Source organism: Ascaphus truei, chromosome 4 (genome assembly GCF_040206685.1).
Source record: "Ascaphus truei isolate aAscTru1 chromosome 4, aAscTru1.hap1, whole genome shotgun sequence".
NCBI lineage: Eukaryota > Metazoa > Chordata > Amphibia > Anura > Ascaphidae > Ascaphus > Ascaphus truei.
This window is the reverse complement of record NC_134486.1, coordinates 54,467,138-54,493,199: the sequence shown is the minus strand read 5'-3', so window position 1 is coordinate 54,493,199 and position 26,062 is coordinate 54,467,138. Positions and strand designations below refer to the sequence as shown.

General features: G+C 41.3%; 2 protein-coding genes across 2 annotated transcripts in view; one reads left to right on the top strand and one right to left on the bottom strand.

The window, feature by feature from the left end:
- Positions 1 to 4,338, top strand: part of PREPL (prolyl endopeptidase like) — a 50,522-nt gene extending 46,184 nt beyond the window's left edge. Inside the window, exons 12-14 of the mRNA XM_075595792.1 lie at positions 650 to 776; positions 1,711 to 1,796; positions 4,126 to 4,338. Coding sequence (XP_075451907.1) covers positions 650 to 776; positions 1,711 to 1,796; positions 4,126 to 4,200 — 288 coding nt within the window. The 3' untranslated portion in view covers positions 4,201 to 4,338. The remainder of the gene's footprint in view (positions 1 to 649; positions 777 to 1,710; positions 1,797 to 4,125) is intronic.
- A 3,000-nt stretch (positions 4,339 to 7,338) lies between these two features.
- The window catches only part of SLC3A1 (solute carrier family 3 member 1), a 37,562-nt gene continuing 18,838 nt past the window's right edge, over positions 7,339 to 26,062 (bottom strand). The window contains exons 5-10 of the mRNA XM_075595791.1: positions 22,480 to 22,599; positions 12,715 to 12,839; positions 11,545 to 11,746; positions 9,922 to 10,104; positions 8,836 to 8,952; positions 7,339 to 8,493 (exon numbers count right to left, since the gene is read on the bottom strand). Coding sequence (XP_075451906.1) covers positions 8,053 to 8,493; positions 8,836 to 8,952; positions 9,922 to 10,104; positions 11,545 to 11,746; positions 12,715 to 12,839; positions 22,480 to 22,599 — 1,188 coding nt within the window. The 3' untranslated portion in view covers positions 7,339 to 8,052. The remainder of the gene's footprint in view (positions 8,494 to 8,835; positions 8,953 to 9,921; positions 10,105 to 11,544; positions 11,747 to 12,714; positions 12,840 to 22,479; positions 22,600 to 26,062) is intronic.

The window sequence follows — 26,062 nt, the reverse complement described above, 5'->3', positions numbered from 1 at the left end:
TTTTTCACCTTACCCATCAGCTGTTTGCTAGCTTTACAAGCAGGTATATAGTCCTCATTTGTGAAATGAACCTCTCTAATAAAGTAATTCACTAATCCTTTAAGCTCATCTGAAAGAGAGTTATAATTGATCACTTTGACCTACTTCTAGATTATATAAAAATAAAAAAAATCCATTGCCAAATACAGTATACCCTACTCCAACACATTTTAATTACTGTTTAAGTTCTACAACAGTGATACATGTCTTAATTAAACTCCATTAAATGTTACGTTATAATGGGTGGTGTGCCACAAAGTGAATTCTCTATAAGAGCATATCTCCTTATGGCCTTAACTCTCTTTTTTAATTCACTAAAAATTCACAATTTCGCGCCCACAACTGTCACTAGTTTTTGCCCATTTTTTCACCCTGGTTTTTTCAGTACCGTATCATAGTTGATAAATTATCTTCTTCCCCCTTTTTTCTGCTAGAGAAGGTGAGGAGAAAAGTTAAAAAAAAAAAAAACAACAACCCATAAACAGACCATTTCATGTGTGAAATGTACTATTTACCCATATCATTTCAGGTTCTTTGTGGTTCTACATTTTGTGTTTTTGTAACTTTGTAATTGAATCTGCCTTTGCCAAAGTAAACGTTTTTCTTTCAGAATTATCCTTCCGTTCTGATTACAGCGTATGAAAATGACCAACGTGTGGCATTGGAAGGATTGTTACGATACGTGATCAAATTTAGGAAGGCTGTGGTGGATTATTCCCATAGCTCAAATATGTCAGGTAATTGCAACGAGACAACCAGCATTATGGGAGAATCATGGACTGAAGTATGCGGTAGTAATAGCGTATCCTGCTGTTACTATATTAAATGTATTACTTTAAAGTGGCAATCCGTGATGCTTGTTTTGTTTGGGGGGGGAGGGAAGGCTCATGGGAGTTCCACAGAGTTCAGCTGCGCTGGTCTTGTTTCCAGGGACTTTAGTAGCCACTATATTAAGCCTTAAATGGCTTAGACTAAAATAATTGTCCCGAAGGTGAATGTGGTCGGCGGGTCTATAATTGTAAAAAAAAACTACAAATAAGGCCGCCAAAATTGGGACTACAAAAAATATAAACTTAACATTAGTAGCAACAGAGGACAGTCCCTGGAGCTGGGAGCAGTGCGGTTGAGCTCCACAGGACCACCCGAGTCATTTTTAGGGAGAAAAAAAACAATACATTCGGAGGAGAAAGCAGCTTTAAAAGCATCAAATGTGGTTTGTTTGGGGGTTTTTTTTTATACACTGATCCAATCAAGTGGTGTGGAAACTGTCCCATGTCACAGAGAAGCACCAGAGACACCACTGCAAGTACGGCAGGCTAAAATAGCTTTTTCTACAGAAATGGTGTTGAGCATATCTTATTCCTAACACACTAGATGCTTAAACAGTTTTAGGGGATATTTAAAGATCATTGTACAGCTGCATTACTAAGCAGCTTGGAAATGCTTTGCAGTTGCAAGCGTATACCATAGCTTTGTGGATCCTTCTGTAGCCAAGAATGCCAAAAAGTCTCTAAATTACTTCTTTAGCTTTTTTATGCCATAGACTGCAATTTACAATTTAGTTGCACTGTGAACTAATGAGTTTTATTTTTGTTATTATTATTATTATTATTTTTTACCATAGCATGTAAACATTTGTTATAATGCATATAATTTGTTAATTGTTTTCAGGAGACAGGATTCCAAATATATTTCTAGATGTCCAGCCAGGTGGCAGTCATTGTGATTCATTGTTTTGGGAAGACTCATTACACATGGTATGTTAAAATCAGCATTAAGTCAGCATCACATACTAACATAGAATTTACGATGTTATGCCAAAGGTACAGAGTACATTGGTAATTCAAGTGGATGGATGATTTCGATCCATTCCATGTGAAAACGGCTACAGGAGTTGTACTATGCACATGGCGATGCACAAGGCGATGCAGTTGGCATGTTGAGATTGCATCCAGTACTGCAACTATCAAAAGAAATGGAGGATGTCTTCGTAGCCCAGTTAAGGGTGCAGTTTCTGTCTCAGGACTGACTAAAACTTTGCATACCTGGGAAAATGCTATGATTTTTTGCTGGTGGCAGGTCATCATTGGTGTGGAAGAGCAGCTGTGGAAAGCCACTGTATTTCAATTGATCATGTTGCCAATTGACAAATCAGAGGCTCACAACCTCCATGTTGACATTCATAAGCACCCCCTGTACCTCTGCATCCAGCCCCCGTGTATTTTTGCATGTTGCAACATGGTAAAATTGTGGGAATTAAAGCACACAAGTCTATTTATTTAAATAAACACATACATATTTAAACAAAATGTAAATATATTTAAATAATCCTTTTGGAGAGGATGGAACATGAAAGTGATCCTCTAAACTAGATCGAATTTATGTAACATTATTATGGCAATCTCTAATGCAGAATGTTTGAGTGAAAATTGTGTCTTTAAAACATACAACTCTACCAGTGCTTAACTTGCATTGTGTGTGTGTGCATTCCAGACTATGGAATTACAATTGTGTTCTACTTAAATACAGTGCTATACTATACATAACACATCTTCCGACTCTGGAAGACACGTTATCGACCATTTAAGTGAATAGGCCGTAAGTTGCATTCCTACACCGGAAGGTATGGTTTGCACTAGCACCATTCAATAAATATGGTACAGAGTCTGTTTATGAGGTTTAAATGAGATTTTCTCGACTGATCAAACATTAAATCAGCATTGTCTGTCTCCAAAAAAAAAGATTGGTATAAGCAGAGAGCGAAAACATACTAATGTTAAATCACATCCTTTCAGCAATGAAATGGGAAACATCAGAATTATTGATATCGCATGGCAGTTTCTTTCCAGTTTCTCTATTATTTTTCTTGGTTGTAGCAACACTTACAGATGTAGCTGTCTTAGGCCTCGGACATGGTCAGTGCTTATGCGCTGAGGCGCGCTTACGCGCGGCACTGAGCTCCTGCATCCGCAATGAGAGCGGCTTTAGCAGGGGCTCGCTTACGCTTACGCAAGCGTGCGGAAGCGTAAGTCTTAGCAAAATTTAAAATTTTCGCGCTTGCCGGAGCGCAGGGCCGGTCACGTGAGCGGTTAGCCCAATGAGGGCGAACCAGCTCCGTGACGTCACTGGCCCGCCCCCGGACGGCGCGCGGTCAAAAGCCAGGGAAAGCACCCGCTTTCCCTCTGCCTCCGCGCACCTCAGCACGCAATCACTAACCATGGACGCAGCCTTATCCCTATCCTTTTTTGATGTATGTCTGGGAAATACAATATTCTTCATCAGCTTTACCATTGAATCCTATGGCAACTGTGACATTCTTTGGCATTCCTATGTATGCTGAGGTAACAGAGGCCTGCTGCATTTGTAAATTCTCCCTACTCCTAGCACAGGAGACTGACAAGACCGTGTTTGTTTCGGGCACAAATCTTTATCCACCTATTTCCCGCAGACACTGAACACGGAAAACGCATTTTTTTTAAATGTGGCATAAAATGCATTGTTATGTTTTATTTTTTTCAAGTATTTTTCCTAACTGGGTGTACAATTCATTTTTGTGCAGCATTCTTATGTAAAATGTCACTAAGGATTAATTTAAAGAACAAGAAATATAATATTGGAAGTACTGACCCAATGTTCAACGCTCAATTTCTACTTCAAATCCCAACACAACCACCTTGTTTTCAAAGTGTACGTCCGCGAAATGGTGCTTTTCACCATAGAAACATTTCCTGGTAATACCGTGCACAGCCTATTTTACCTAGATTTTGTAGAGCCCGGGCAAATTGTAAGACACTGTGCTTTAACCCTTTGAGTGCCGGAGGTGCCGCGGCGGCCCTTAACCCGGGAACGGAACAGGAGTTCTCCGCTCCCATTTCCCTATGCTTCCGATTTGCGTCCTGTGCGCTAAGCTTGAAAAAAAAAAGCACTCCCTGGGCATGATGTAGCAAATACTATATCAGAGAGCCCCTGGAGTGCCAGACCCTATGATGTAGGGACAACATCTTGGGGACACCCAAAGGGTTAAGAAACAAGCATCAAAGTCAGGAAGAAATAACTGGTGTATTGTACGTTCTTCTTTTTTTTCAGGTGGCAAGGCATCTCGCTTTTCTACACACAGAGCTTAAACTCGGTGAACGTAACGCCCTGAAAAAGGAACGCTGAACCTGTTTGTAATTCAACAAGTATTTTCTGTTTCTTTAAATGTATAAAGTATATTGATGATGTGGCTCCTAGATTTAGGTTGTGGGTATATTGATTGTAAAATAAATTAACACACAAATAAATGTATTTTAACAGAAAGTTTGTACTTTTCTCTTGGTTTGCATCGGTCTCTTCCAGTTTTTTTTTTAATGCAGCCTCCTTAAGGATCCACATGTGACATATAGAGGCATTTTGTAAATTAGTGGACTGATGTAAATTCAAATGTAGTTTTGCTAATGTCTACTTCATATACCATCAGGTCTCCTTCACTCTTCCTTCTTTTATTTTTTTTACCGTTTTGTAGCAACATTGCTCAGCATTTGTGGTATCTTTCAGGAGTGGGCCAAAGGGCTTTTGAAGTTAAACTTCTTTGCTGGCACCTACCAACATTTTGGAAACCCCAGAGTAGGCTCCAGCACACTTAAGATAGATAGACAAATGTAGAGAGTCTCAGAATAAGCCACAAATTTAATCACGTAAACAGCAAATTAATATACAAAATTGGAAATGCTAACTGACTACTAATGCAAAGTGTACAGCTCTAATTATCACACAAATAAGGGGAAACAAGATATAAAGGGGAAGGGGAGTGTGGGGTATAAATGAGGGTGAGCACCGCAGCTCCAGTGAGAGAAAGGAAGATTGCACATATCCTGTGAACAATAAGATTAAGGACGGTTTGCTTTACCCCTATTTACTTATCTTTACTGCGGATGGCTGTTCACGGCTGGATTACATGCTCGCATTACTCAGTGATTTCTGCTTTGCTTGCTGTTGCTTGCATTATTCTGTGACTTTTTTGCTTTGCTTGCATTTGTGTCTCTCACAGGGGAGTACCTTGAGGTCTCTTTGGACCCAAGGGAACGGGCCTGTAGAAAGGGTGTCCACCCTGAAACGTTGCCCCTCTTATCCTACCCCATTGTCTTTATATGTTGTGCTGTTGTCCTCTCTCCATACCCTAATTTGTACCCCACACTTCCCTTCCCCTTTATATCTTGTTTCCCCTTATTTGTGTGATAATTAGAGCTGTACACTTTGCATTAGTAGTCAGTTAGCATTTCCAATTTTGTATATTAATTTGCTGTTTACGTGATTAAATTTGTGGCTTATTCTGAGACTCTCTACGTTAAGTGGGCTGAAGCCTGCTCTGGGGTTTCTATGGTTTGCAGTGGGGTTGTTTGGGCCCACTTCGCTCCGCGCACACTGCACATTATCAATACTATTTCGGTCTAGAGTGCTGTCCGTCAGTGTGTTTCTACCAAAATTTTGCTTGCAGTAAATCGCCTTCATGGTGACAGAAGTACAGTAACGGAAGCCTGTTGCCTTCACTCTACCCTCATAAGACCCTCCTTTAGGGTTCTATATATGGCAGTAAGAAAAGATGAGGGGAGCGCTGGCAACCGGATAAATATCAATAAAGTGCAATACTATATAGTGCATGTGAAAACAATAAATGGACCAGCTCTCACAAAATGTGAAGGGAGTCCTCGAGCATCAGATATGGATGAGTAGTTATTGTACCTCACGATGTGGGCTTCCAGTGTATGAGTACATGGAACACAGTAAGAAAATCCCATGTAGAACGAGAGAAATCACAGGATAGTGCAGATGGTAAATAAAGTGTATTATAAGCAAGTGAACACAAGCCAAAAACACATTCGCATTTTAAACCATTCAGGTAAGCATTTGAAAAAAGCAGAAGCATGTCGTGGAGGTGTAGATAAAGTCTCGCAGTCGGCTAGTCTCGGCGGGTCTCTCCAATGCTCCTGTCAAGGAACTGAAGCGCTATTAGTCCCCCAGACACCCGGATGTCTCCTCCTCTCCTCCCATTCAACGACGCACCCAACGTGATTACGTATAGTCCCCCCGCTCCGACTACGCGTTTCGCACTTTGCTTTGTCAGAAATAAGCTTCCTTAACACTGGTTGGGCAAAGTAGAGAATTTAATATGGACCAATCAGAGTAAAGCTTTTGGGCGAAGCTTCGAACTCGTTTGTGAATCTTAAGTATTGTCTCAGTCCTTGGAATCTATTGTAGAGGTCCTGTGGTGTGCTTTGGGTCCCTGGCTTCCTCCTGGCTGGGATAGGGAGTGGGAAGTCCACATTCAGGGTGCTAGCTTCCTGGATCAGAGAAGTTACCAGGAAGCTACCACCCTGCTCCACGACACGTATCTGCTTTTTTCAAATGCTTACCTGAATGGTTTAAAATGCGAGTGTGTATTTGGCTTGTGTTAACTTGCTTATAATACACTTTTTTACCATCTGCATTATCCTGCTGTTATTTCTCTCATTCTACATGGGATTTTCATACTGCGTTCCATGTACTGATACACTGGAGGCCCACATCGTTGAATTACTCATCCATATCTGACGCTCGAGGACTCCCTTCCCATTTTGTGAGAGCTTATCCCTTTATTGTTTTCACATGCACTATATAGTATTGCACTTTATTGATATTTATCCGGTTGCCAGCGCTCCCCTCATCTTTTCTTACACAGAGACACACACACAAACAGAATTCCCAGTTACTATAAATATAGAAGTGCAAATAGCTAAAACGAGGGGGGGGGGTTGCCGAGCGCGCACGTTCTAAGTCAAACTTATTTGCGCTTTGTCACTGAATTTGCATTTTGATTCACAAATCAAAGATCACAAATACATCTGTGACAAAACCGTGACAAAAGATGAAGTTTCACTTAACATGCGAGTGCTCTGCGCAAACTTTTTTTTTTTGCGAAACCTATGTTCATTTTTCTCTCTTCTGTTACATTATGACATTGACCAGGTTCATTCACCAAACTCCAATACATGACATTACCTGCCCATCCCAATTATCTCCCATCCCCAATGCCGTTGTTGGCAATGGAGAGGAACAATTGCATATTTAGAGAATACAGCATGTTACATAATAGTAGCCACTCCTGTAAGATAAAGAGCAGCCTGCAAAGTTACATTTCTTGGCCCAAATACTAAAAGGTTTTAGAGCCTTATAGTAATAGCCACGGAGTGTTTGGATTGTTATATGCCCTGCAGAAAATCTTGTGACTTTTTAAGAATGCTGTTGGATACTAGTATGGGAGTTGAAGCAGTTCTCATGACCCAAAGCAATTGAGTTTACTGTACATGGCAATCTCACTTAAAGTAGCAGCATAAAACAAACTACAATGCTAAAATCCAGGTGAGCTTTTTTTTAACACAGGCAAAGAAAAATCACCCCATCACATTCCATTATTTCACAGATTAATCCAGTACTGTATAACATTAATTTAGAAATAAAAAAGCCTTAACACAATACATTTATGTGTACCCCTGGACGTTGTGCAAGTTGAATTCAAAATATTGTATTTGTTATTGCAATAAGAAATTAACCGATCCATAAATCCTTTTCAGAGCACCAGAGTCCTCATGAACTTCCTGCATTTGAGGTCAACATGTCCCTTCCCCAAATCCCGCCTCCCCCTCCTCCCCCCCTCCGGCTGATAGAGACAGAAGTAGATGGGACTCCACTTTGGTTTCAAATAGGTGAGGTTTTAAGGATACCTCTGCTTCAGCACAGGTGGCTCAGTCAGAATAACTGAGCTACCTGTGCTGAGGCATGGATATCCTGAAAACCTGTCCTCTTGGCCCTTGAGGACTGCAATTGCCTAGACCCTTGAAGTACCAGGAACTTTGTTGGAGCAGTGAAAATTACAAAAGTTGATCAGAAAAATGTGTTGCTTTGTTTTATTACTGTCAAACATTTCCGACATCTGAACAATTTCATTTTTTGAATCTATGGCCTCTATAAATATAGATAAACTATGATCTGTAAAGTTTAGCAATTATTATATAGCAGGTTGAATGCACTAGAATAACATGCCTTTGCTGATATAAAACACTTATCCTTGAAAGTATCCTTGTTATGGACTGGGTTGCCTGTTTTGTATTCCAGTATTAAACCTTCCCCCTTTTGTGTTTGAATACTGTCTGTGCTCACAGTTTCCCCATTTCTGGCACTTTTTGTACTTAATCTGATTTGTACTTGTGCGGGAAGATCTGGAACTATCCTTCTCACATTTATGGTTGATTCATTCCCGAAGTTGAGTACGATCATAAATGCTTTGTTTAAACCATCAAGTTCTCTCACATAGGCAAAAACATTGGAATCGTTCCATAGATAACACAGCCATCCTCTGTGAATGGGCAACTCATTATTTCGTAGTATATTTAACTCCCGATACAAGTTGAGGGTTGAATCTGGTTTAGTCTTTTGTGCCTGTAAGAAATATTCAGTGTTATTAAAAAATGTTCCCTCAGCTTGTTCAAAGTGTTGGCAGAGTAGGTTGTGAAGCCCTGTTATTACATTGCTAACCCCAGGAGTGAAAATCTATAATAGAGAAGCAGAGCACTGACCATTTGGCCAACATCAGGAAATCAATAAATATTTACAATTTGATTTGAATGAAAAGTATGTGCTAATTAATTAATAGAACAATAATTCTGGACATAAATTGTTAATGATGCAATGTATTAAGCATGTCAGCTTGGTGCATAGAATCTATAATGTAGCATACCGAATTGTGGAAGAGAAGGAAATGTTGCTTCACATGTAACTTACTTTAACATTTACGGCTTGGTAGTTCTGGTTGACTGGAAGCCATGTTTTGTTGGCCCCACTGAAGCCAGCATTTGTAGTGTTATCCCATTGCATTGGTGTCTTTTCTGGATTTTCAGTCTACAATGTTATGCAAAAAAAAAGGGAAAAAAGTTGACTATATAAGTGGATTAGCTCTACATCTTTCACCTGTGGGTGATGTTCAAATCCTAAAAAATGTATACTTAGACTAATATGCTATGAACAAATATAGAAAGGAAAAAGAGTAGATAGAATCAAAATTCCAAACTTCACATATTTATTAAGTGACAGTATTCCATATGACCCTTTCCTCATTCACTTGGATGACCCATACGGTGTCTTCCAATGTCGGGTGTCTTCTAGAATAGTACCACCAAGTAAATATGCCCCAAAGTCTTTACTTCATATTTGGATAGATGAATACAAGTTCAACAACTCGTACAAATGACAATACACAGTTCCAATCTTACAATCCCATGTTTAAGCACCCAATTGCTCCTCACACATTCCCTTTTGGAATACAGGTTTGGAGTGTGTGTGTGTGTGTGTGTGTGTGTGTGTGTGTGTGTGTGTGTGTGTGTGTGTGTGTGTGTGTGTGTGTGTGTGTGTGTGTGTGTGTGTGTGTGTGTGTGTGTGTGTATTTTCAGACTATGGATTACTGTTCTAAGAATGCTACAGCAACATGTTTAATGTATGAATATGTTGCCTATTATTAAGACTCATTTCAACAGCATCACCACTCCTGTAAACTATTCTTTTATTTACATTTATAACGATGGCTTCTATGTAGTATCACCACATAATAAAGTGTCACAGAACTTTCGAGCGCTTTGTGAGTTATCCATAAATTGTAGTACATCTGATGCTCTCCATTCAGAACAACCTGATAGGGTGATTATTATATCAAACAATCTAGAATCAACTAATAATGGCATGTAGTTTAACTTAAATATACATATACAGTATACTGTAAACAAATGCAAATTTTGTAAATCGACAAGATATGATAACCTGTATTTTGCCTTTTTATGTCTTTTCTTTAATGTAGGTGTATCCTTTATTACTTACTGCATCATACTCCCCAGAAAGGTATATATTCTCGTAGTTTGTTGCAACGCTATCTTCCATTCCCAGTTCTTCACCATAGTAAGTTGTAGGTGTGCCAGGCAGGGTCAATAGGAGCATGTTAATGACATTGGCATATTCTCTCCCAACCCGAGAAGCGATACGAGAATTACTGGGGCTTCCAACCTAAACAAGTCATTATGAACAATGGTAAGCGATTTCACACACACAGACCATGGCATTTATTCCATAAAGTACGGTAACGCAGATCCGGCACTGCTGTACGGAAAGTCCCATGGGCTTTTTTTGTGATATCGCCAGATCGGCACTATAATACTTTATAGAACAGGGGCCAATGGCATACCAAAAAGCATACGAAAACTGCTTAAGATGTGTTAAAATACGTTGTTGTCTCGTGTAAATAGCTTTAACTATTCCTTGCGTGTGTGTGTGTGCGCACATGCTATTTTATAAGGTATGTTGGTGTGCAAATGTTTTGCCATAAAGCGTCGCCATAAGTGATTTTGTCGGAAAACAGACGCACAGAAGAATAGCAAGTTGGTGAGTCTCCGTGTGTCAAAGTATAACAGCACTTTTGATGTGTTGGGCATTGTGTGTGTCAGCCTTTTTTTTTTTTTTACAAAGAAAACAATGACGCACGTGGTGGCATTGGAGGAGTTTGGGTGTCTGAGGTGCAAATGTTTGGAAATGATACACTAAGCTTCAGTTATGCTTAACTTTTGTTTTCCATTAAGGTGTCAGAACTGTCTGTCAAGTTTTCCTTGTCGTAAATGACAAATGCAAGTAGGCATTCATGTTTGAAGACGGTAGCCTGCGCTGATTTTAATGTAAGAGAATTTGCCCTTTTCAACACTTTTTTTTTTTTTTTTTAATCTAATGCTTTGTTCAGGAGATTATTGTTTTAAATATCACGTGTCCAGGAGGTGTTAAAATAGAGCTCTCCACAGGGCCCAGTGGAACCTAAAGGTTTAGGTTTAATTTAACAAGTAATGATTTTTAACAATGAAAAAAAAAATATATAGGCCAGAATAAGGTCAGGGGACAAGATATTAACATTAGGAGTTACGCTTAAATAGGCTTCTGGGGAGGAATGCAGCTTTAACACATACATGTGTATGAACGTGACACACCATACAAAGAATAAAAAATGTGTGCCAAATGGAAGAACAAGAAGAATGAAATACTAATATATGCCACTAATGACTTTACAGAAGTATGTGACTTTTTGAAAGAAAACAAAACGATTCCTTTATGCATATTCCCATTATAGATAGGCACTTCTCGTAGCTCTGAGGAAATTCCACTAAATGTGGATTTTGACCAAGCTGGGTCAATGCTGCTTCCTGTGGAATTTGCCTTTTACAAGCACCCAAGTTTTGGTTGTGAAACAAATATATATATATTGGTTGTTGTTTGCCCAATAAAATGAATAAGCATGTATTTAACAATTAAATATGGGCACTTTTATGAAAATTACGATTAATAGTTAATTTAACATTAAGTGAACTGTAATGTAAACGTTTGTTCTATATTTATTCTTGTGAAATTTGCATCAAAATACATACAAACACACACTGGAGTTCTAATGTATATTAGAAGGTTTACCATCCAATTTGGCCACTTTCCTTTTGGCATAGACTTCATCCATAGGTCAATTATTGTGAATATAGAATTGCCAGAAATGTCCTTATTCAGCTCAAATAGGTAGAAATTAAGGGGAAAGTCTGCTTCTTCGATAAAATAAGTTCCATAATACAGCATGGTCTTTTCAATTGTCTTCTTGTCGTTTGACTCTGCACCCAAAAACCTTCAAGAAAAATATATCGAAGTACCATTTTGATTTAGTACATTTACTTTCTCAAAGGCAATATCATAACTTTCCTTTAAATTTTTCAAAATATAAACTCCTAATCATGATTATGCTGACCATGCCTCCTTTGTAATTTTAACAAGATTGCAAAACCCTCCCATGCTGTCCAGTATCATTACAGTCACAGTAATTGTTTCAAGAGACTTCAGGGAGCACTGCTATAGCATAGCTCTTCAGAGAGCCAATATGTTATGGAAATAATGTAGGACTTTCCCTTTGTATGGCTTTAGTACATTATATTCTGGGCCTTGAAAAGGGTATTTGAAGTGCCAAACTCTACAGAAGGGTATGGGTGTGCATTGGGAATGGACAGCTTTTGATACTCTTGATGGCCTTTGAGAACCTGTAAATGTTTTTTTCTTGGATATTCTAAAGATGGAAAGAATTGCTTGTTAACATATCCTATTGATTCATTCATCCATTCACATTAATTGTTAACACCAGTTTTATAATGCATAGAAGCTTCAGTTGGATCAAATCTTCAGTTTGGAAGACATGCTTGTGCTACTGTTCAACAGTAGGGGCGAGAGCAAAGTCACTTGCATCATTTAGTGAAACTTACAATCTATATACAGTGTCCTTTGTATGAAACGGTCTGTTAGTCTAACGCAAACCCTATATATGCCCAGATAGAAGGGCACTCAGAAATCGTTGACCTGTTTTTTTAGATTTGCTGGGTGTTCATACCTACTATTGCTATTCTGTTTAATATAATGGTTGAAATCTACAAAACTTGAAAACATAATTTTTGTAATAAATAATGATATATAATATCAATTATGCAGAGTTTAGAGGCTGGTGCCTTAACTCAATTAACACTTAAAATGAAACAGATTCATAAATGTAGATATTTGGAAACCTTCCATATGTTCTAAGCGAATTTATGGAAAGTAAAGTTCATTTACCTGTAGCGTCCAGGTTCTCTGCTATATTGATTCATTGTTTGGCGGAAATTTCGGATGATATCATGCGTTCCAATTTGAGTGGTTGTGTAGTCATGGAAAAGTTCGGCGTAGCTTTTTACTGCATTCTGAAATCATAAGGTTGATTGTAGCTTAAACTGGCGAGCCCACCATTTTAATCCTCCTGTTTTTTGTTGTATTTTTTTTTTTTAAGATATTTGCCGGTGAAGTTTACCAGCATTCGTTCCTGGCTTCTCACGGAGATTTAAATGACAACCCAATAGAAAGCTGCAAAGGATGGCGTTGCAACGTCATATTGGCTTGTGGGAAAATATAAAAAAAGATTATCGGTAAGTGTGATTAACGACATTATATCCTATTTACAAAAATCGGGCAGAAAAGAGAAGGGAAAAAGGGAAAATCGACCAAAGGTCAATTAGACTGCTGTGTATACTCGTGAAGAAATGTCACAGACAGCGTGACCAGTCATAGATTCCTATCCTTTCTCAACCAATAAGTTCAAAAAGGGGGGAGGGGGTAGTGGTCAAGTAACCGGATGAAAGGAAAGCAAATATTAAAAAAAAAAAAACAAATTAGATAAGCAGAGTACTCCGTAGAGAAGTGGGTGACAGCGTTCACAAATATAGTTCCAGGTGAGTAAATGTCTTGAATTATCCTGAATATAGAAGACAAATATTCCCTGAAGGCCAGCGTGAGTGGACAAAAAATCCAGACCCCTTAGGGCCTCATTGGGAGCAGGGTACTCATAATATCTTCTTGAATGATTGATAATCCTCACCCACTCCATGAGTCTCTGATGAAGCGTGACAGCCGCTAGTACTGTAGTAATATCCAGTAGTTTAGAAAAACGTAGCAGCGCATAGCAACTCCTTGATAAAGTACCCTGTTGGTACGAAACGCGTTGGAGGGTCCCTGTACCTCCTTTTTAGTCATGATTTTTTAAAATAAATCATTTATTATCTCTGTCCCTGACTCCCTTTGGCTGTGACCAAATAGGTAGGTGAAGGGACTCTGAGCACTGCTCGATAGTATCAGGCTGGAGGCAACGTGCAATGAAATTTTTTTATTAACTAGCAAACCCTTTGGCTGTACATTGCTACCTTTTTCAACACTACTTTTCTCAACCACACCATGAAATATACCCCAACATAAAAAATATATATATATCATTATTTTTTTTCTTCTGTAAGGGGCAGCGACTCGCAGCTGACAGGCTGTCCCTCACTCAGTCACACTAAACTTATGTTTAACCCACCAACTGCATGGCTGTTATGTCATCCAAATCCACAAATTGATGTAAAGGAGTACATACATACTTCCGCTATACAGTATATAAACTGTCCATGTTTTTGAATAATTGATCCATCTAAGCAAGTTATATATTTAAGAAGGGTGACCCCAAATAAGATACATTTACATTTATGGGTTTATTTGTATTATATTTATTTTTATATATATATATATATATATATATATATATATATATATATATATATATATATATATATATATATATATATATATATATATATAATCATTGGAGAGCGAGCATGGTGTTATACTGTATATACAGGAGGGCCCCGCTCGTACAGCAGGTTTCGTTCCCTGGAGCCGGCGAAAAGCAGAACCGGCGATTTTCGGCTTCTGCGCATGTGCAAACATGGCCACTCCCCCGTTCTGCGCTTGCGCACCCTTGGCCGTCCCTGTTCTGCGCATGCGCAAACTCAGCTGTCTTTGTTCTGCACATGCGCAGACATGGCGGCCCCCTTCTCGGTACCGCCGTATTGGCGGATCGCCAAGAAGCGGGGCCCTACTGTACTGTTATGTTGGGGTGTTGTTCATGGAGTGTGGTTGAGAGAGCATGTAGCTCGAAACATCCCACATTTCAATTATGTTTTGTCAGTCCATCAGTGATCCTGCGTTGAGTGTCTACACTGCAGTCTAATTGACCTTTGGTTTGTTTTTCTTCTGCTTTTTATCGGGCTGTTATATTTTGTTGATGTGATATAATGTTGTTAGTCACACTTACAGATCAGCTTTTTTTTATATTTTGAGAAATAAATCCTGTATTTTATTTGACATTTTATTTTGCTGGGGATTTCTTTGTTGTTTTTGTTAACAAAAACTAGAAACACAAGGAGAGCGAAACAAAAACAAAAAAAACACTTGTGTAGTCATTTTTGAAACTGGATAAATATACATAAAGACAAAATATCCACAGATCGTAAATCGCTTCTAGAACAGTGCAGCTGCTCCTGCTGGGATGTTGCTTCAGATTACCATATCCCTTAACACCTGTCCCACTTCTGAGTTACTGTCCGGTTTCTCTAGCGCTGCACGCTAATGGCGAGCACGACTAAAAGTTGCAACCTTGTTTGCTAGGCTGCAAGACACGGAACTCTGGGCTCCACTGCTACAAGCCTCAAAATCATCAGTAGGCTACATCTATCTGCAGGTTACCCAGTCGAAACGCATAGGAGGTCGGTTATACCTCCATTTTTAATGGACCGATAAAGCATTTTTTTTATACTAATTTTTGACCCACTCTAATGGCTGTGCGCTATATTTTCAACTCTGCTGATTTCTAATGTTATATTGGCAGCACGTTTCACCAAGGGCACAGGAAGGAAGCATTTTGAAATATGTGAGTATATTTATATCTCAAACAACTCATGTGGTTTAATAGCGGTCCTAGGACTATCCCAATGAGGTTTTGAGGAGTTGGCTCATACCCACTTACTCTTTTCCTTCAGGGTCATATTGTCTCTTTTAAGGACTTCATATCACCTAAGAGTTAGTTTTGATTTGGATACATTACTAGCAGACTCATATCCTGTGCCTTTGATTATCCATTAATTCTGGATTTATTTACTATATGGATCCGGCGCTAGAGCACGTATACCACTCAAGCTTTTTTCTACCCAGTCAACACTGCTTCATCAGGACATGGGGCAAGAGTTGATGGACTTGAAGGAAACCAGCAGTCTACATGTAAAGAAGCCCATCTATAAAGTGGCCTTTTTTAAGTGGCAAGCAGTGTGGAGTATAACAGTGCGTTAAACAGGAGTGGAACAAGTGGACAACAGTACACCTATTGGCCCTGAATTCTGGATTTGGAGTGCACTGGAAAATACTTTTTCTATCCCAGACCTCACCTCTGAACACTAAACTATTGCTGCCATGCCGCCTCTACTATTATATTTGCTGTGACCACACTTCTCAAAATACGCGCTTCTTTCTACCAGCCTCATTATGTTTCTAACTATTCATATATCTCCATCTCTCCTTCCTTCGACACTTCTCAGTTCACATTAACTCCTTTCTTACCTGCGCCCTAGGACACTACACAACTATAACCCCTGCACTAAAACACACCCCTACAAATCCTCCTCACACATTCTCTTTCTTTCCATGCTTCTCCTTGCTTCTGGGGATATCTCTCCCAATCCTTGTCCCTGCCTTATTTCTACATGTTCTCGTTGTTGCCTCCCACATGCAATTTCTACTCCTGGTGTCAACTCCTCTAACCTTATACCCATCCCCTGTCACCCCCCCTCCTCTCTCCCTTTCTCCTGTGCCCTTTGGAATGCTCGCTCCCTTTCTAACAAGTTCCTCACTGTACATGACTTCTTTTTCTCTCACTCTGCTCCTCTTTGCTATAACTGAGACTTGGCTCACTCAGTCTGACTGCACTGGAAGCTGCACTCTCTTATGGTAGCCTTTCTTTCTCCCAAACTCTGCGCCCTGAAGGCAGGTGTGGAGACGAAGTGCTCCTCCTCTCCTATCTGCCATTAATGAACCCTTCCTATTCTTCCCTCTCTTTCTTTTCCCTCCTTTTGAGGCTCACACTGTCCAGCTTTTTTCTCCTTTCCCTGTCCATGTGGCAGTAATTTATCGTCAACCTACCTCTACTCACCACCCCTCTGTCTTTCTCACTTTGAATCTTGTATCTCCTGTTTTTTCTTTCCTCAGACTCCCTCTCCACATGAGCTTCCTGCTTTCTCTCTCTAACCTCTTCTTTTGGCCTTTAACAATGGACTGCAGCCAGCACCCACAAGGATGGCCACTACCTAGACCTGGTTTTCACAAAACATTTCTCTGATTTCTTCATTTCCCCCTTCTCTCCCTCTGACCATCATCTCATCTTCTCTCTCTCTCACTGCTTCCCTTCTCCACCTCCATCTACCCCTCGTTTCTGCAGAGACCTACACTCTATTAACCTACCAGCTTTTGATTCCACTTTGCGCTCCTCCCTCTCCCCTCTCAGCTGTGCTCCAGACCCTGACAACCTGGTCAGGAACTACAACTTTTCCCTATCCTCTCTTGATCTACATTTCTCTCTGCCATTCTCGCCCTTCTAACATTAGACCCTGGCTAAATTGCCACACACACCTGCTGCCTTCCTGCACTCATTTCTCTGAACAGCTCTGGAGGAAATCTCACAGTCTCGCAGACTTCCTTCATTACAAATGTATGTTATCCTGTTTCAACTCTGCCCTCTCCCAGTCTAAATAAACCAACATTTCTTCCCTAATCAACACGCACAAGTATAACCCCCACCAACTCTTTTCTGTCTTTGACTCCTTACTCAGACCCTCCTCTGTTGCCTTTTTTTCTTCCTCCATCTACACCTCTTCCTAACTCTGCTCCTGCCTTCCTTTACTTTTTCCACTGTCACAAAGGAGGATGTATCGTTGATGATCTCCTCTTCTCCCTCTACCACTTGCCCTCTTGACCTCATTCCCTCCCATCTCCTAAAACCTCTTGCTTCTACTCAACTCCCTACACTCACACACATTTTTAACGCCTCCCTCTACTCTGGTACATTTCCTTCCTCCTTCAAACATGCAACAGTTATACCATTACTAAAAAAACAGCAAGCTTGGCCCTACCTGTCTTTCTAACTATTGTCCTGTCTCCCTCCTGCCTTTTGCCTCTAAACTCCTTGAACGCCTTTTATTCTCTTACTTGCTCCATTTTCTCATCACCTATTCTCTCCTAGACCCTCTTCAAACAATCTGGTTTCCGCACTGCTCACTCCACTGAAACAGCCCTCACTAAAATAACTAAGGACCTCTATGCTGCTAAAGACAAAGGTCATTACACTCTGCTCATATTACTCGACCTCTCTGCAGCATTTGATACTGGGGACCACCCTCTTCTCTTTCTCCATACTCTTGGAATCTGTAATAAAGCGCTATCCTGGGTCTTCTCTTACCTTTCCCATTGTACTTTTTGTGTCTCTTTTGCTAACACCTCCTCCTCGATTGATCTCTCTGCGGTGGTACCTCAGGGCTCTGTCCTGGGACGTCTCCCCTTTTCTCTTTAGGTCACCTAGTGAGTGTGTGAAATCACATCTCTTGGACTCAAATATCATCTCTATGCTGATGACAAAAAATTAATTTTCAACACCTGACCTTACACCTGCTGTACAGACCAAAGTTTCTGACTGTGTCTCTGCTATATCGTCCTGAATGGCCCTCTGCCGACTTAAACTTCACATGTCAAAAACGTAGCTCCTCATATTTCCTCTCAAACCTGGCCCTACTACCTCCTTCTACATTACTGTTGAAAGCACTATCATACACCCAGTATCACAAGCACGCTGCCTAGGGGTCACACTTGTCTCCTCCCTCGCATTCTCTCACATTCAAAAGGTAGGTTTTTTTCTCTCTCTGCTATATTACAGATATGCCCTTTCCTCTGTTGCTCTTCTGCTAAAACTCTGACACAGGCCCTCATTCTCTCCCATCTCGACTACTGTAACGTCCTGTTGTCCGGCCTTTCTGCCTTTCAACTGTCTCCCTTACAATCTATCCTAAACGCTGCTGCCAGAATCATTTTACTTTATCCTAAATCTCTCAGCGTGTCCCCTGCTGAAATCCCTCTCCTGGCTTCCTATCAAATCCCATATCACACTCAATTCTCCTCACTTTTAAGGCTATACACTCTTCTGCACCTTCTTATATCTCAGCCCTAATTTCTCACTATACACTAACCCTACTGCCCCACACCACTAGAATTCCCCTCCCCTCAATATCCTACTAGCACCCTCTCTATCCACCTTTAAGACCCACCTTACAACACTTGTCTATCCCTTTTGTATCTAAATCCCTCTCCCACCTAAAACCTCTGTCACTGCCTGACACCTCTGGAATGTCCTTCCCCTCAATATCCAACTGGCACCCTCTCTCTCTCCACCTTAAGGACCTTTCTTAAAACTCGCCTCTTTAATAAAGTCTATGGGGAGATCCGCTGGCTGATACTATACCCCTCGTACATCGACCTTGGCCCCTTGCAGAGGCATTTACCAGAACACATTCCTACTGTCTCTGTATGTTCTTCCTACTTGCCAATTAGATTGTAAGCTCTTCGGGGCGGGGACTCCTTTTCCTAAATGTTACTTTTATGTCTGAAGCACTTCCCATTGTGTTATTTGTATTTTTTGTTATTTATATGATTGTCACATGTACTGTATTACTGTTGTGAAGTGCTACGTTCAATAATGGCGCTATAAATATGAAGATATACATACATGTTTTGTTCTGCAACATCCCAGCAGGAGCAGCTGTACCCTCTTTAGTTTGTGAGTAGATATTTTTGTATATTTCTCTGCACAGCAATGACTGCACTATGTTATTTGCGCTCACCTGTGTTTCTCTTTTCATTGTGTATTTGAAGAATTAGGGGATTCTTGGATGAGCAGCAACATACAGGGCCTTTTCTGTACTATTTTATATTCTATGTAGTCCAAATCAGTATCCAGGCCGCTTTTAGCTGAAAATCCTGATGTAAGTGAAGATTTTTGGACAAGAATGGCTTCTTCGGACTACATTGAATTACCCTAAGGCTGCGTCCATAGCACTGCAGCCGTGCGGAGGCGCGCAGTGGCTGAGGGAGTGCTTTCCCTGGCCTTGGTCCGCGCGCCGTCCGGGGGCGTGTCGGGAGGGGGGGTGGGGGGGCTGTGACGTCACGCTTGTGGAAGTGTGCGCGAGCCCCTGCTAAAGCCGCTCTCATTGCGGACGCAAGGGCTCACTGAGAAGCGTCAGCGCGCCTCAGCACGGGTCAGCGCCTAAGGGCTGACCCTGGACGCAGCCTTAGTCTGCATATGGACACTTTGAGAAAATATACACATGGGGGATTATAATATATGTATGGACCTTTAAAACCGTTATCCTTATTTATTTGTATTTACTCCTTGATTTTTTTAGTTTTTCTGTTATCTTGGTTGTCACGGGAGACAAGGATATTTACATGTTTTTACCGGGATCATACATTGAGCAAAACAAGGTAATTGTAGTTACCATAAATTCGCTTACACACAATGATACACAAAATACAGACAAAATGACACACTTCCTTTGGGACTGGGGATGAAAACTAGACTTTCCTAGGTGCAGGGAACTCTTTGGGTGAGTTTCCCTGACCAGGACTTAGCCCGGAATCTCGTGGAACCCGAATCGGCATAAAGTTCCACATGCCACCGCTACGTTCTCTTCTCAGAACTTGGTCCCTCCTGAGTGCAAGTTACTCCAAATCTCCTGCAACTGAAATCGGCATAAAATCCCAGCCGCGTCTGCTACGGTCGTTTTTGAGAACTTGGGCGCAAAAGTCGGGACTTAGACTCTGGCAGGCAGGCTTTTCAGGCTTGAAATCGAAGCCGGTTGCTCTGCTATTCGCGCAGAAGCAACTTTGAAAAGCCCGCCCGCGCTCTTGCTACCGGAGAACTACAATCTGATTGGCTCACAGGTTCTCATAGTATTCTGAGTTACATTCCCAAAACTCAGCAGCCAATCAATGCGTGGGAAAATGCCCAAGCAACCAATCAGAGCCAAGCCGGCTACAAAAGCCAGGTGAGCGGGAAATTTGAAATAGCCAAGGGACATGCGGAAGTTTGCCACCTTTCTCCCTGGCTGTCTCAATGCCACCAGCTGGGACAGGCTCCACCAGGTCTGGCAGAGCAAGTGGCAGCACGGACGACTGCCATTGATCTCCGGACCTGCACTTAGCCGGGGTAAAACCATGTGCTCCAAATACTGTATATTGAATTAATCATATTAACAGTGTTGATCAAAAAAGAGAATTTTGATCAGAAAGGCAACCCTTTATACACAGCACTCTAATCATATGTGGTATATTACTGCAGTAATTTTGCAGGACAAATCCTATATGTCCACAAATATACCACATATGATTAGAGTGCTGTGTATAAAGGGTTGCCTTTCTGATCAAAATTCTCTTTTTTGATCAACACTGTTAATATCATATATTAACCCTTTGAGCACCAGTCGTATACTTCCACTTTACAAATACATATTGGTGAATGCGGTTTCAGTTACATATTCAGTATTGAATTAATCACTAAGTGACAGGGACATAGCATCCATGTTAATTTATCTTCCAGGTTAATTTTTTTTTAGGGATAAAATAAGTGAGTAGGAAAAAAAACTAAAGGTGAAAACAGACCATCTGTACAGTGTTGTATGGAAATCTTAAAATATATATGCGGTAACTATAATGACCGGGCCACAGAGAGATCATTATACCAACATTGTTTTTTATTTCATTTTAATTTGTATTTATTCTCGGTGAATATACATTTTTATCTTTTCATGACATTGTTGTTTAGGACAACAATGGCCAGAATCTGTAGTTGCCCCAGATGCTCATCACCTCAGGGGTTATGGTCTCATGATTACAACATGATGGTGTCCTAGGATTGCCCAGGATTTTATATTTTATACGAATTTGAGAACTGTGACAAATTGTTCACATTCATGATTTTTGGAAAGCCCTGGCTAGCAATGCACAAACTGTTGTTTCATTTGTATTCTGACATCATTGTATATTGTTAAATCCACAAACAAAAAAAATGGGATTTGAATATGTGTTTGTTTGTGTGTAAAAGTGTCTGTGTGTAAATGTGTCTGTGTGTAAATGTGTCTGTGTGTAAAAGTGTCTGTGTGTAAAAGTGTCGGTGTGTAAAAGTGTCGGTGTGTAAAAGTGTCGGTGTGTAAAAGTGTCGGTGTGTAAAAGTGTCGGTGTGTAAAAGTGTCGGTGTGTAAAAGTGTCGGTGTGTAAAAGTGTCGGTGTGTAAAAGTGTCGGTGTGTAAAAGTGTCGGTGTGTAAAAGTGTCGGTGTGTAAAAGTGTCGGTGTGTAAAAGTGTCGGTGTGTAAAAGTGTCGGTGTGTAAAAGTGTCGGTGTGTAAAAGTGTCGGTGTGTAAAAGTGTCGGTGTGTAAAAGTGTCGGTGTGTAAAAGTGTCTGTGTGTAAAAGTGTCTGTGTGTAAAAGTGTCTGTGTGTAAAAGTGTCTGTGTGTAAAAGTGTCTGTGTGTAAAAGTGTCTGTGTGTAAAAGTGTCTGTGTGTAAAAGTGTCTGTGTGTAAATATTGGTGAAGCTAAAATATTCCAGAATTTAATTATTTATTTATTATCATTTAGCACCATCTACTACTGCGTTTAACCTTAGAACTCAAAACATTATTTTGATTTAGGTAAATTATTTATTGTATATATAAACTACGATATATTTTTATGTACTTTTGAAAAATGTATATTATTTATTGTATTTATCAATTCAGATAATTTTTTATGCTCCTTTTTATTTAGATTTAAGTATATTATATATTGTGTGTGTGCATATGTAGATATAGATGTTGTGATGCTGTACCAGTATTTGACGTAACTAGTTTTTTTTTTTTCCTGCTCAGACTAAATTGATTAGTATTTATAATATAAGTATACTTACTGGATTTTCTGATTTGTTGACCAATGGTTCATCTCTGAGATGTCCGGCTTCCAGAAGAAATTTTGCTGCACTGATTGTAAATCCATCAACACCTTTTTGTAGCCAGAATTTTATAATATCCTACACATTAGACAAAGAAAAAATATTCAAATAGGTTGAAATACAAGAGTCTACATAATTATATATATTTTTTTACAACAGCATGTAAAATATTTTCTAGGTAACTTATGGAACCATACACACAAATAATATATATTCTTTTAAATGTTCACACGCTTTACATATACAGCCCAACTCCGTTATAGTGCGGTCCTCGGGGGCCACCCGATCCGACCGCGCTATTACCGGGGTCGCGCTAATTTTTTTTTTTAAATGGCTTCCGCGGGCCCGATCGGGAGGGAAGAGGTGGCCGGCAGCCCTACACATCCCCCAGCAGCCACCGTAACTTCCCCTAGCAGCCTCACTTCACCCAGTAGTCCACACCGATCCCCCCCCCCCACCAGCCCTGCTCCAAGCAACCCCCCCCCCAGCCAGCCCCACTCCAAGCAACCCTCCCAGCCTGCCCCGCTCCAAGCAACCCCCCCAGCCAGCTTCGCTCCAAGCAATTCCCCCAGCCAGCCCTGCTACAAGCAACCCCCCCAGACAGCCCCGCTCCAAGCAACCCCCCCAGCCAGCTTCGCTCCAAGCAATCCCCCCAGCCAGCCCTGCTACAAGCAACCCCCCAGGCAACACCGCTACAAGCAACCCCCCCAGCCAGCTCCGCTCCAACCCGCCAGCTCGGCCCCCCCGCCAGGCCACCAGCTCCGCTCCGAACCCCCCCTGCCATACCCACTCCGAGCAACCCCCCCTCAGCTAGCTCCGCTCTGACACCCCCCCACTTCCTGATGCCAGCTCGGCTCCGACACCCCCCCCACCCCCCCCGATGCCAGCTCTGCTCCGATCTCAGCAGCTGACACCAAAGGTGGGGAGTGGGAGGGGGGTGAGTGGTGTGGTGTGTGCAGTGTCCTGTGTGTGCAGTGTAGTGTGCTGTGAGTGTGTGCTGTGTGTGTGCAGTGTGCTGTGAGTGTGCAGTGTGCTGTGAGTGTGTGCAGTGTGTGCTGGTGCTGTGAATGTGTGTAGTGTGCTGTGAGTGTGTGCAGTGTGCTGTGAGTGTGTGCAGTGTGCTGTGAGTGTGTGCAGTGTGCTGTCAGTGTGTGCTGGTGCTGTGAATGTGTGTAGTGTGCTGTGAGTGTGTGCAGTGTGCTGTGAGGGTGTGCAGTGCAGTGTGCAGTGAGTGTGTGCAGTGTGTGCTGGTGCTGTGTGTGTGTGCAGGGTGCAGGGGTCCATACTCAAACCGCATTATAGCGGATCGCGCTATAATGGGGTTGAGCTGTATATATATATATATATATATATATATATATATATATATATATATATTTTTTTTATTATCATAGAACCTATCAAATAGATACTTTTATCCCCTTTGTATAATCTCATCAATGCTTTGCTCCACCTGCATAAGGGTTTTGGCGAGTGGTAATAAGATGGGATGGAGTTTGAGAAATACTACAGGAAGATGTATCAAAATTCACAATTACGAGTGGTGCATTTTTCCTTTCTTTGCATAAAAACAATCTGTGTTGCCCCCGACCCCCCCCCCCCACCCATCCATCCAATGAGCTATTATTGCAATTATGGGGTTAAAGGCCTTAAGGGGTTAACTGTGTGGGCTCATGCAAGGTAACACCCCTCTCCCATCACATCGTATAGCAGGAAAGAAGCAACTCCAATTGTATGCATGGTGACCAGTGATCACCTTCCGGGTATATACTGTATATTAGACTGAAGATTCTAGAACTAAGGTTCCTGGGAGTGATAGTGATCTTACTGTTAATAATGTAAATAAGTTCCCATATATAGTTAATGTGTAGTGATAATGCCCTGTCCTTGTTTGTTGTTTTGTAGTTAGGGAAAGTGTCCTATCCAGTTAGCACCTATAGCAATGGACGTACAGAAGCTTACAAGTTCCTACAGAGGAAGCTTATGTCCTATTGGGGTTAGCCAAGTGGTAGGATCTAATCGGAGCGGCTCTGCAGAGAGGACCCCTGTTGTCTCCGACACGGAGTGCCTAAGAGAGGTACAAAGTACTCTTTTCACTGGGATAATGATCCCACAGTTCATGATTGTAAGGGTAACATAAGATGGGGCCCAATTGATCCAAAGAGTTATGGACGCTACGCAGAAAATGGCCACTTAAGATGATGGTAACGGAAACAAGGCAAAGCACCTCCCAAACATGATTGTTCACCAATTACAGTTTATATATCAACGACTGCCTTTATGTGAAGAGCATTATTAATGGCTGTTTGTATTATAAAAGTTCCTGGCGCCCTTTATTATTCCATCAGCATATCTACACCCAGCCTGCGCGGATCCAGTATGAGAGACTGAGAAAAGCCATGTACATAGTCAACTGATGTAAATGTCATATTCTCTAGCCTGCTGTACCCATGCTTGGCCACCGGGACTGCTGCCACTCTCAATGTCTTGTTCTAGCCTGCAGTACCTATACTTGTCCACCGGGATTGCTGCTGCTAAACTAAGGAACATTCCAGACTCTGATACCTGACACCTCTGCACCTGTGCTCCCTCTCAGCCTGCATATATAAACCTCCCTTTCCTGTTCCTCCCTTGCCTCTGTTTCAAGTCAGACTCCTATGCACATGCCTCTGATCCTGATCTGTTCCTGTACCTATATTTGAGTCTGTTCGCAGTAAAGGCCCTTGCTGGTAATCTGGCTTGTCCCTGTTTGTTCCCGTTCTCAGTCCCTGCTCCCAGACCTGTCCCTGCTCCCCTGTCCTGTTCCAGTCTCCTCGTTGCCTACCGCTGCTTGTTGCCCGACTTCGCTATCTGCCGCCTGCCTCGGACCTCTGATTGTGACCCCTACTACGCTCGTGCTGTTCCGGCCACCGAGACCCTACCCGCCACAGGAGTCTCCCGTGCCAGAAAACAGAGGCCACTTCTGGACCTCCCTGGAACAGATTCTTCTTCTGCCTGCACCCTTTCCTGCCTGCTGCAGCAGACCACATCCGCATGGTTGAAGATAAGTACTTTCGTTTCTTTTTTGGAAATCCCAGTTGGGATCTTGAAGGTTTTTTTTTTTTGTTGCTACTAAGTGTTCTGCAAGAATTATTGCGTTCATAAAGAAAAAACATTTTTGCTGAGACTAGAACTGTTGCTGCAGAGACTAGTGCACCTTTCTTTGAGGTTTTTTCTTTTGTGCAGTGCCTGGGTTAACCCTTGCAGTACCTGTTGCCACCTTTTTAGACTCTGACTTTTCATTCCCTGGACAAGGCTTGTCTCTGCATCCCTGGTTGGACCACTGCTGTTCACAGGGTTCCCATTTCAAAAGACAAGAGTGCTTCCATTATTTTGTTACTGCATGCTGTGATTTTTCCTGCAATCTGTAGTTCTTCCTGTGATTGGTTCTAAGGTTTCAGTTTTACCTGCATGTTCCCCTGAGGTTTGTTTCTCTGCAACCTATGATATCCCTACACCTGATATCTAGAGTTTCAGATTTAACTGCAGGTTTTCTCTGTCT